Genomic DNA, 12358 nt, shown 5'->3' on the forward strand with positions numbered 1-12358 from the left:
GAGAGAGAGAGAGAGAGAGAGAGAGAGAGAGAGAGTGTGTGTGTGTGTGTGTGTGAGAGAGAGAGAGAGAGAGAGTGAGTGAGCGTGTGTGTGTGTGTCACTAAATTGATTGCTTATTATGCATTCTCTATTTAATAAATTTATGTCAATAAATTAATGACTCACTTTTATTCAAGTGTTGATGATGATCTAGCATGGCCATGAGATCATTTAGAGACTAGTATTCCTAGTGTATCACTTAATGGGGTGATCAGAGCAATGTGATGGGGATATCTGGTACAGGTAGCAATACAAGTTATGAAGGGGGAAACAAGTGTCTGCCAAGTGTAAGAGTGTACACAAGAACCAAGGAGTTACACATAAATAAAGATGGATTGAGTTCTAAGAAGAGGAAGTGCATTAGCATTATGCATATGTATTTATGTGTGCATCCGAGGACACCAAGGAATGTTTACTTGTGTATAATGAGCATTGCATTCATTTGGGGTCATCCTCTCCCTTATAAGTCAAGGATTAAGGTCTTTTCTTTCATTAAGAAAGACGAGAGAGGTAATTCTCTCACTAAGAAAGACAAAGATATGATCCTTTGGAAGTGAGGAGAGAAGTGATTTTCTCTTTCTAAGGTCTAAAATGACACAAGCTTTTGTGTGGAAGTCAATCTTAAGGTTGAGGCCCAAGGCAATCTAATGAACTCTTCTTAAGGTGGTTGCATGGACCACAAGGTAAGAGTACAAGTTAAAATCTATTTTTCTTAAAATAGACATGGTGAATTCATTTTTAAAATAGCTCGTGATAGAAAGACAATCTCTAAAAATGACCCACGAGGGGTTATCAGAAACAATGAGATCTACAACTTTTGTGTTGAAAGTTTTTTTATCCAAGCAACGCATAGAGAGATATCTTGAAATTGATGAGCAGAGTAGATCATGGAACAACCACATCTTGCATGAAGTTCAACCTTTCCAATCTTGGTACTCAAGTCTCTTTCCAAGAAGAGAAGCTCTTGAAAGCCTATAAAAGAGGAGACTCTCCTTGGGTGTGGGAGAGGTGAAGGAAGCATCACTTTGCATACATCTAAGAGGAGAAGAGAAGGAGCAAGTGCTATGGAAGCCTTGCTGAAATCAAGTTCCAAGAGGAGGAGAGAAGGTGCAAATGCTATAGAAGCCTTGCTGAAATCAAGTTCCAAGAGGAGGAGAGAAGGTGCAAGTGTTGCGGAAGCTCTACTGAAATCAAGCTCCAAGAGGAGATCCCTACACATATTGTGTAGGAGAGAAGGAGAGACTCAAGAAGGATCAAAAGGTGCCAACTTCCAAGTTATGCAAGTGTTAGGCAATTGTATACCGTGCAAGAAACCGTGATCTTCCCAAGATCTACAAGTAAGAACTGGTTTATGTGTAAGGGAGGAGCTTGCTCCTTGTCAATAATATAACTCCACAAGGGGGGGGGACTGGCCCATCTTCCAGTCCCTAGTGTGTTGTCAATCTCTCTATCTCTATCTCTCTCTCTCTACATCTTTCTTTTCTCTCATATGTTCTGTCTCTATGCCAACATAATATTTACCATATATCTTTTAAGTATATAAGAAAGTCGAGCGTGTATATCGGATATTATAACAATGGTATCAAAGCAGGTCTCTTTGCTTTTCTCAAAGTAAAGGCGATCCTTGCAAGAAGAAGGTAAAGATGGCAATTGATGAAGCACCTACAAGTGAGCAATTACAGGCTCAATTGACAGAGTATCGTAGCTTGTCGGAGATTTCCAAAGTACGTCAATTGATTGACAACTTAAGGGTAAGAGAAGAAGCTACTTATGAAGGACCAAATCCTCCAAAAGATGGTGATACTGGAGGAAACACCATTGCGCCAATTGATGGTGAAGGTGCAAAGCATTCAATTGCTAAGAAGCTTCCTAGAAGGAAGAAGGACTCTCAGGTCAAGAAGAGTAAAAAGACCTCACCTCGAGTGAGACGGATAAGGAGGGAGCCATCTCCCTCAGCAACCATCTACTCCTCTGATTACTCAAGTTCCTCCTCCTCTTCATCAACTTCTAGTTCCTACTCTCTTGGTTCTAAGCCTAGAGCAATCCGCAAACGGACAAAGAGGGACCATAAGAGGAGCAAGCTTAAGAAGACTAAGTCTGACTCTAGCTCTGGCAAGAGAGATCCTGCTAAGGCATTAGCCTTTGTCAGGCAATTTGAAGTTGCTTTTTCTGATGGTAATTTCTCAAAAAAGTCCAAGCTCAAGCATGTAGGCATGCACTTGAAAGACACCGTTAGCAATTGGTGGTTGACTCTCATTTTGGAGGGAAGGAAACCTACAACTTGGGAAAAGTTCAAAAAGAAGTTTTATGCTTAATTTTTGCCTCTTGATTTTGAGAATGATATCAAGAAGGAGTGGGAATGGCTAGGCCAAAAAGAGCATGAGAAGGCCACTAGCTATGTGGACAAGTTTTGGTCTACTCTTCTCAAGGTTACTTCTTTCATGGAGATCATCGATGAAGAGAAGAAAAGGAAGTTTGAAGCTAGCCTACTGCCTCATTTACACAAAACCATGAAGGTGTATCACATGAAACCTTATCTCTCATGATGGAGTCTACCATCATAGGTGAAAGTTTGCATACACATGGTACATCTCAAAAGTTAGAGATGAGTTCTTATAGAGCTAGACAAGAGCAGTTCTATGATCAACCAAGCGATAGGACTAATCAAAGAAGACCTACCTCTACCCATGACCAATACTCAAAGCCAGAGGGTGATAAGAGGAAGCACAAGTATCTCTCCACCTCTGAGATACAAAAGAACAAAGAGGAAGGAAGGTACTTTCTTTGTGGTGAGTTAGGGCATATGAAGCCTGATTGTCCTCACAAAAGGAAGGAAGCAAATGTGATTAAAGATCATCCTCCGCCATCCTCAAATTCTATTCTGGATATGCAAGCTAACACTCGTTCAAATGAGAAGAAGAGACAACTCTTAAAGGGTTGGGGGACACTCAATAATCAACAAGTTTTGATACTCTTAGATCTAGGGTCTGCATATAATTTTGTGTTAGCAAATACTGCTGAAAGGTTACAAATTCCATCGGATTGATTGGGAATACCAATTGGATCAAATTTAGCATTTGAAGGACTTACAACCAATTCTACTTCTATCCAGGGAAAGTTGAATCTTAGAATTGGGGATTACCGCAACCAAGAATCTTTTCTACTTGCACCCATTGGTAAATGTGATGTTATCTTAGGTATACATTGGCATTACAAGATTAGACCTATTCTCAATTTTGTTAAGAAGACCCTTACATTTCAATTCAAGGGTCAGAACATAGTATGCATTGCTAATGTTGGAGATTGACATGTGGCAATGGTTAGTCATGTTAGCATTTCTAAAGAAATGAAGAAACTTTTGCGTACATGATTTTTGTGAGAGAGTCAAAATAAGCTAATGATTCACGAGCACTTGATGCCTCTAATGAACACACAATACCAACTAATGCTTCTAAGTCTCAAACTTTAAAAGAACCCCTCTCTTTAATTGATCAAGCCAGACATGATTTTGTTAAACAATATGAAGATTGTTTTAGTGATTCACTCCCAGGAGAGTTACCTCCTAAGCGTTCGAAAGATCACACAACTGATCTTATCCTAGGCAGTTCAACCACCTAACCAACCACCTTACCGAGTAAGTGCAAGTCAGCAAGAGGAGATCCCAAAACAAGTAAACAAACTATTGGAAAAAGGATTAGTTCAACCTAGCTCTTCTCCATACTGCTCTCCAGTCTTACTTGTTCAAAAGAAAGATGGTTCTTTCCGTATGTGCATAGACTACAGATCTTTGAACAAGATCAGAATCAAGAATCGTTTTCCTATCCCAAGGATAGATGATATCTTGGATAAGTTGCAAGGGGCTAGTATCTTTAGTCGCATTGATCTCAAGAGCGGCTATCACCAAATACGGATATAGAACCTGAAGATGTTCATAAGATAGCTTTTCGTACAACATTTGGACTATACGAGTTCGTAGTCATGCCATTTGGTTTGACTAATGCACTCGCCACATTCAATCGAATGATGGAGAGAATTTTCAGACCTCACTCAAAGTTCACAGGTGTATTTTTTGATGACATTCTAATATTTTCACGGTTTGAAGAGGAGCATAGAAAACATCTATCTATTGTTTTTCAAGAGCCTCGCAAGCATAGACTATAGGTCAATGCTAAGAAGAGTGAATTTTTCCTTTCGGAAATTCATTACTTGGGCCATATTGTTTCTCACAATCTGGTGAGAATGGATCCTGAGAAGATTCAAGCCATTGTTGATTGGCCTACACCTACTTCTGTACATGAAGTTAGAAGTTTCTTGGGCCTATGTTCATATTACAAAAGGTTCATACAAGGTTTTGCGTATGTTGCATCTCCTCTACATGACCTTACTAAGAAGCGAATGCCTTTTCGCTGGGGATCAAGGCAACTACAAGCCTTTGAAATAATTAAGTTTCTTGTGACTCAAGAACTAGTTCTCATAGATCCGAATCTTCAAAAACCTTTTGAAGTTCACTGCGATGCTTCTGGGGATTGCATTGGAGTTGTGCTTAACCAAGAGCATCATGCAATAGCATTTGAGAGCCGACGCCTCTAGGACCATGAGCTACATGCTCCAGTATATGAGAAATAGCTTATGGCAGTGGTACATGCTCTTCAAGTATGGGAACACTATTTGCTTGGTACAGATTTTGTTATTAAAATAGATAATCAAAGTCTAAGATACTTCCTCACTTAGAAGAATCTCTTAGAGAAACATATGTGCTGGGAAAATTTCTTATCTATGTTTCATTTTCAAATCCTTCACACATCTGGAATGAAGAATGTGGTAGTAGATGCTCTATCATGGCGACCTCAAGTGAATGCAATCACAACTGTTTACCATAACTAGTTCATGGATTTACCCAAAATGTATGCAAGTGATTCTGACTTCTCAACCATATGGGATCTGCTTGTCGATTACACCTTACTCAATTCGAGATGGTTATTTGTATCATCATCAAGCAATTTGTGTAGCACCACAGAGAGAGAGAGAGAGAGAGAGAGAGAGAGAGAGAGAGAGAGAGGGAGAGAGAGAATTATATATTATATATATTATTATGTAATGTTACTATTGTATTAGTATGTATGTAATTATATAAGAAAAAAAGATATATTATTATTATATAGTATTTTTATAATTATGACTTATTAATATTGATCAATTATTTATTAGATATAATAAATTTAGTTATTATTTTTTAATTTCAAGTGTGTCACAAGACGAGAGAGAGAGAGAGAGAGAGAGAGAGAGAGAGAGAGAATATATTAACGTCTCTAAAAGGCCAATGTGGCCTATGAGACCAAAGCAGTACATACAATGATGGTGTGTTTCACATCTGGAACGAGAAAAAAGATGAAAAACATGCCTATAAGACTGAAAAGGAAATGAAATAGTGTCCCATAAAAGGGAAACATGTCAGTGATCTGAAAGTGAGAGTAGAGAAAGGAAAACTCTCCATCAATGATATGTCTGTTCTCTAGGGAGGTGTATCTCTGCATGGCTGAGGCGTCTTGGCATCTGTCTCCTGTGGCGCTCAATGATGGCTTTAATTTGTTTGTGGTGTGGATGTCTAGGCCTTCGTCCGGGTGGACGTGGGCGCCTAGACCGGCTAAGTGCCACTGCTCTATCCAAAGGGACACCTACAGAAGATGAGGTCCAATGATGATGTACTCCTGTAGGCTGTGTGGCAGTAGTAGTGGTATCTGCCATACTCTGTCATGTATCAATGAAAAAGTCAGTGACTGCTCTCTGTCTATGTGAGCCGAGCTATGGGGGCCTCCTACTCCGTAGAATTGTTGCTCTGCGCCTCTGGAGCTCCAAGAGGAAAAATCCCAAGCATCTCTGATCCTCATACTGCATGATCCGTCTCAGGGGTCCAAAACCCTCTCGAAACAGACAGTGGTATCTAACTCGTATGTCGTAATATGCAGTGCATCGGCAGATATAGTGTTCCTCTGTCTCTGGCTCTCTGTCGCATAGTGGGCATATGCGTTCTTCTGTCTGTATACCCTCCCATCTGCCTATCTCAATCCTCAGGTGGTGGGATGAGGTGCGGATCTCACCAATAACTGTGCGTAGTCCATGAGGTAGCTGTGTGTCCATGTAATTGGGTCGGGTGATGAAACCATCCTCAATACTTGGAGGAAGTGGGTCTGGTAGTGTGCCATCCTCGTGCCATGGGGCGAGGGGGGTCGGATCTAGGTCTTCTCCGTATCTAACTTCAGTATGTTTGCTCTGATCACATGGTTTAGCTCTGATCGGCTTAGGTCAAGTGTAGGGCAATCCAGGCTATAGTCAAAGGGGGGTAGTCTGTCAATCTGCAGACCATGTAGACGCATCCATGTACTCATTTGAGCATACCAACAGTGTCTGTCACCGTCTGCTACTAGTTGTCTAGAAGAGGCCAGGGCTAGCCATGGGTATCTATCTTGGGGGAGCTCCCATAGTCTATGTATGAAAGTCACTGCCTGAACCAAGGCCTCAGTCACCATGGGTGATGCCCCCAACTCAGCTCTGATAATCTCATGTGGGGTCGAGCTCTTCGCTCGTATCATGCGTGAGATCATCATGACCAGTGGTCTTTCCATATGCTCCCATCCATCATAGTATTCCTTCTCTGGTCCATCCTGGTCTCCCAAAGGCTGTATCCTCGTGTGAAACAGACTCGGACCCCAAATAGCTGCCCCATATAGGAGTGTGGGTGTAACCAAGGTGTCAAAAAGCCATAGTTTGGTGCGCCGCTCATGAAATTGTATGTGAGCACATTGCCTCTCCAATGCACCTAAGGCTGCATATGCTTTTGCCAAACGAGCCTCTGATGTCTCTCTCCAAGAGAACTGTGGTCCCTTTAATGTGACCCCCAAATAAACATACTGCCTAACCATCTCCATTGGCTCTCCGTTCAAATAATACAAATGGAGAGAGAGAGAGAGAGAGAGAGAGAGAGAGAGAGAGAGAGAGAGAGAGAGAGAGAGAGAGAGAGAGAGAGAGAGAGAGAGAGAGAGAGAGAGAGAGAGAGAGATTACTAAAATAATAGTAATGCATTCTTATTATGCATATTATTATTATTATTTATACAATCATATTATACTTATATTATTATTATTATGTGTAATGTTATTATTCTATGTTAGTATGTATATAATTATTATAATAGTTTATTTAATAATAATAATAATATATTATATAATATTTCTATAATGATGACTTATTAATTTTAATCAATTATTTATTGGATATAACTATTATAACTAACTACTAATTATATTCCCCCTCCCCCCTCTCTCTCTCTCTCTCTCTCTCTCTCTCTCATCTATCATGGTGCTATTTTTACTATATTTAATATCAATATGTAATATAACATATGGTTGTCATGGAAATATTTTCTAATAAATTTTAAAATAATAGGTCATGATAATTTTAATTTATGTTTAGTTTAATTTTATTATGTAAGTTAACATCAAGTTGTCTTGGAAATCTTTTCATTTATACATTTTAAAATAATAGTTCTTGATCATTTTATGTTTATTATGTTATTATTATATAATTTAACATAATATTTTTAAAATAGTACTTATTAGTATTTGTTTATTATTAGTTTTAAAATTATAGCTCTCTCTCTCTCTCCATTTGTATTATTACTAAATATTAAATAATAATTAAAAAATACTAAATATTATAGAATATAAATTTTGTTAATATTTATGTTATTTAATATTTTATCACACCCAAAAAACACACATCTCTATGTGTGTGTGTGTGTTCGTCAATGAAGGCTAAATGTATGTGTTTCTTCTCTTTCATTTCTTGAAGGCTAAACATATGCATTTCTTCTCTTGCACGAGTTTTAACATTATACAATGTGTGTCTATTATATGTGGTAAGATTACATTATATGCATTTATCTTATATTACATGGAGTTTAACGTGATATAAAATAGAGTTTAGGTGTGTATGTGTGCACATTTATTATGTTATATTATATATTATATATGCGTATTATATTATTGTTATATTATTATATTATATAACCATTTTTTAGAAAAGGTTTTAGTAGTTCTCTCTCTCTCCCTCTCTCTCTTCACAATAACATTTAGTTATTACATAATCACCCATGAGCTTGTTGCCACATAAAATGTGCCTTAGGACATTAAGTGCCCTAATTATTTTTGACATCTATGCTTTGAACACACACAAGAAGTGCCTAGCATGTCTTGAAAGACTTAGTTTCAACATCATGATTATGATTGTAATCATAACTATTGCCTTTCAATGTGAAGATATGTAATGAGTAGAAACTTGATGATTTAGTCACATCTAGGAATGGCACTTGACTAAGGAATATCAAATTTCAACATCATCGACTCAAATTTGAACACTTTGTCATTTTTTCACAAGTAGAAATGACACTTAAATGTGAATATTAGTAATAGGTTTTGGATAGAATTGTAAGTTTCCAAATATCATATGAAATGCTTAATCAAAGGGTGCATTGCTTAAGATTCTGCAATATTATCAGTATCATAATTCTATTGAGATTTGAAATGCTCTTTAACTCATAATGACCACTACTATCAAATTACAATAATGCTCTATGAAAGGGTGCCTTGTAAGATTCTATGGAGTTGGAGATTTTACAGTAACTGCCAAAATACTCAGGAAGCAAGAATTGGATCTATCACCAAGGAGGAGAGAGGAGGAAGGAGAGGGAGCAGGAGGAAGAGGGCTAATTTCACAATCTGACATGTGATTACGCGACATCAGCCCACTGTCCATGGCTGCAATTGTTTTGACTATAGTGGTGCAATTAGTATTCATCATCACTCTGCTTCTCGGCCTCTCGTTCCATGGCCCTGCAGCAGCTGCTCCTTCATCTGATAAGCAATGGGTCCGCCTAACTGGCCAGAATTTCACTTCGGACATTGCTCAACATCGTTTTGTTCTCTGTATTGCTACTGTACCGTGTAAGTGCCTCTCTTATAACCAAAAAGAAACAAAAGAAGGGACTGTTTTGTTTGCATCAATTGGGGAGACTAAGCAGGGCGCATCGCATCTCTCGGGAAAATCAAGCAGGGAATTGTTTTGCTTTGCCCAAACCCAAAAAAGAAAAACGAGCTGCTATCCTGGCTGCTTTCAGCTAAAAACAATAATTTAATCTCCATGAGATCTCCTCGTGTTACAAATCTCAACTTGGTATTTGTGAGGCTTCGTTTCACGAGGCTTTTACATATTTAAAACATATCCCAGTAAATAGTTACTTCCAAGTACTGCAGCACTCATGCCAACGCGCCAATCGGAGAGATTATGGGCAGAACTAACTACTTCTTAGCAAGTGACATATAAAGGCCTAATGTTGGCAAGTATAGACACAGCCAATAAGCTGCTAGTCCTTCATGTGTAGGGATATAGACGTGTAGAACCTGAAGTATAACCAGCCATTGCATATGTAGTTTAGGGCTCAATGAATAGTCTAGTTTGAGCGAAAGATGCCATACTATACAACTTCCATGCCACAAAAATAATACAGAAACTTGAATTAGTCATCTCCATTGTCCTGCACACACAATGGCTTTCTGGAACGATAAGCTATCATCTATACCAGGAATCAGAAAGCCCTTCGGTTGGTCAATAGATATATCCTTTTAAAATCTCACCATTTAAGAATGTCCATTTCTAACCAGGAAAGCAAGAAGAACCATTATCGCGGTCGATAGATGTATCCTTTTAAAATCCCACCATTTAAGAATGTCCATTGCTAACCAGGAAAGCAAGAAGAACAGTTATCATGGGCATCCTATTGGCAATACAAAAGTCTCAATATAGTCAAATCCTGCTAGCTATACTTTGGGGCCATGAATATGGCCTTGTACATGTCCACAGTACCATTTGAAAGGAACTTCATCTTGAAGATTCAGTTTACTTCAATGGGCTCTTACCATCAAGGCTCAAGTGTGATTAAAATCACACAGAATTGTGCATGGCATGTCTCCACTCAAGTAGTAATAAAGCTTATTTTGATAAAGAAGAGACAATGGCATTTGGACATACATGATGCTAATGATCGATCTGCAACTCTTTGTGGTATTGTGGGACTTGCTAAAGTTCTCGTAGCTAAGTGTGGTACCATAACTCTTGGGAATTTTTCTTTGTGATGGGTAGAAGTTATGCAAAGTTGGGGGAGGGAAGAATGGCCATGCTTAGTTGGGATGGGATGCTCATGAATCGTCTTTCAAAGGGGGACAGCTCTACTTGCAATGAAAGTATAAGTATTAGCTGCCTCCAGCAAGGGGGCTAGTTCATCACAATGATCATTGTCTATTTCATAACTTATGATGTGGTATTTCCAAAGGAATTTATCCTTAGAAGCTCTACATGTCTTTTGGATTTGGTGTGTCCAACATCATTTTTACGTGTTTAGAAACATGAATTTGAGCATTACAACTAAATGCACAAACATGAGAAACTGAAGGCAGGCTTAATACTGAAGCAAGGCCATCATCAATCAACAACCTATGGTAAAGCTTGTGATTCATTTGGAAATTCCACTAGCCATCTCTACAACAATCCTGTTTTTCATTTTAGTACCATGCAACTAGGGATTGGTGATAGGTATTGGTGTCCCTATGAGTAGGACCATTCTAGTTCCCTCATGTTCTCCTTGCTTTTTGATTGTGTGTGACAATTTGTTTTCTACTACCCTTCAACATATTGAAGGCTGGTTTCATGGCTAGTCCTAGTCCATGGAAGAGATTTCAATCTCTCATGACATACGTCTTGACTCGCCCAATCAGAGGTAGATCACTACCAAGACACTGCACATATGGTCAAATCGATGCAGGTTAATCCACACTTGACTAACTTCGCTCCTATTAAAAAGAGCACGCTTTTGGTTGCTACTCCCAAGTAGACAACCAAACAAAATTTCAGATCAACTTTGGATGTGATACAAGAGATATTGAGAGACCAATACCACAATGCTCCCGAATGGTTGGAAAAGGAATGCCATATAAACCAGTTCAGCCTCGACCTATCCAGCATGGAATACTTGTAGTTTTACAACCTATGAAAAGAAGGGGGTTTTGAGACATTGAAATCAGGGCTTGCCTTTCATGCATTAATGCCTAATTTTGCTCCTCAAAAATTGCACCAAAAATTTTATTCATGTTAAAAGGCTTGATTTGTGCAAGGTGGACAAATGCCCAAAATCCCTTATAAAAGGACATGATGTTGGCATTCCAGACTCATTTACACTTACTCTCAAATCATTCACACCCCCCTTAGCCCTTGCCTTAGAGACATGGAAGCCTAAGGCCATTGTATCATCATTTGATTTCAATCATCATTCTTCCATTCTCTATGTTTTCAAGTCATTTTTTGCTAGTCTTTGTCATATTTACTCTGTTGTCTCCACTGCATTGTAAACGCCCCGAACAACGTAGTATGCTTAACAATTAGGATATTCGCTTGCTTTCAAGATTTAATATAAAAGAGAATGAACACTTAAAGCTGAAAATGAAAATTACTCACAAAATTACAGCCATGAAAATGTAAAAGTAATGGAGACAAGATTGAGGGTTGAAGATGGGCAACCCCCCCCGAAGGAATGTATTTCTGCTCAACCCAAGTCCCTTAGGGAAGAGCTCAGTTACAATCAACTGAGAGTGAGGAGAAGTAATTCTCACTCTCACAAGATCATGCAAAGATGTACAAACACACATGCATTATCTATTATGCAATGATAAGAACTGATTTCTTTACAGTATGAGAGAAGAAAGAGAGGAAATCAGCCTTTCTCCATCGTTGAACAGTAGTACATGGATAGGGCTTGCTTCTTGTTGCTAAAATCGAAGAAAGAGCTTGAGAAGGAGGTGCTGTAATGAATTTACAGGCTTGCTGCCCTGTAAAACAGCAGTGATAGAAGAGGGAATATGGAGAAATTTGATAATGGAGAAGTGGGGGATGATGATGGGGATGGATGGGGCCAGTTTCTGGCTATCTGTGGGTGCTGTACATGAGTTTACAGCAAAGAAAAATGATGCTGAATGAAGAAAAACGAGCTCTTATTTATAGGAGAGGGAAGAGCTAGTACAAAAGGGGAAAGTGGAGTAGCACAAGACAAGTGTCCAGCCACATGTCATGAGATGTGACAGGTGGTGGGACACTTGGAAACTTGTGTGACAAGTGTCTTGACACTTGTCTCTTCTCTATGGCCTTCCTTTTTGGGCTGAATACTGTCAAGAATAGAAACAACCAAATTTAGTAAGCACAGTCAGAGTACAGAACT

The 12358-nt window shown here is 38.8% G+C and overlaps 1 protein-coding gene across 2 annotated transcripts in view; it reads left to right on the forward strand.

Moving 5' to 3' along the window:
• The first annotated feature begins 8685 nt into the window (after positions 1–8685).
• The window catches only part of LOC148010676 (uncharacterized), a 101230-nt gene continuing 97557 nt past the window's right edge, over positions 8686–12358 (forward strand). Inside the window, exon 1 of one of the 2 annotated variants that reach the window (XM_087671162.1) lies at positions 8686–9038. In XM_087671162.1, coding sequence (XP_087527288.1) covers positions 8849–9038 — 190 coding nt within the window. In that variant the 5' untranslated portion in view covers positions 8686–8848. The remainder of the gene's footprint in view (positions 9039–12358) is intronic. The other variant, XM_087671163.1, reaches the window with a different exon arrangement.

Source organism: Lygodium microphyllum, chromosome 29 (assembly GCF_053477565.2).
Source record: "Lygodium microphyllum isolate KBCC chromosome 29, Lygodium_microphyllum_v1.1.10, whole genome shotgun sequence".
Taxonomy (NCBI): Eukaryota; Viridiplantae; Streptophyta; class Polypodiopsida; order Schizaeales; family Lygodiaceae; genus Lygodium; species Lygodium microphyllum.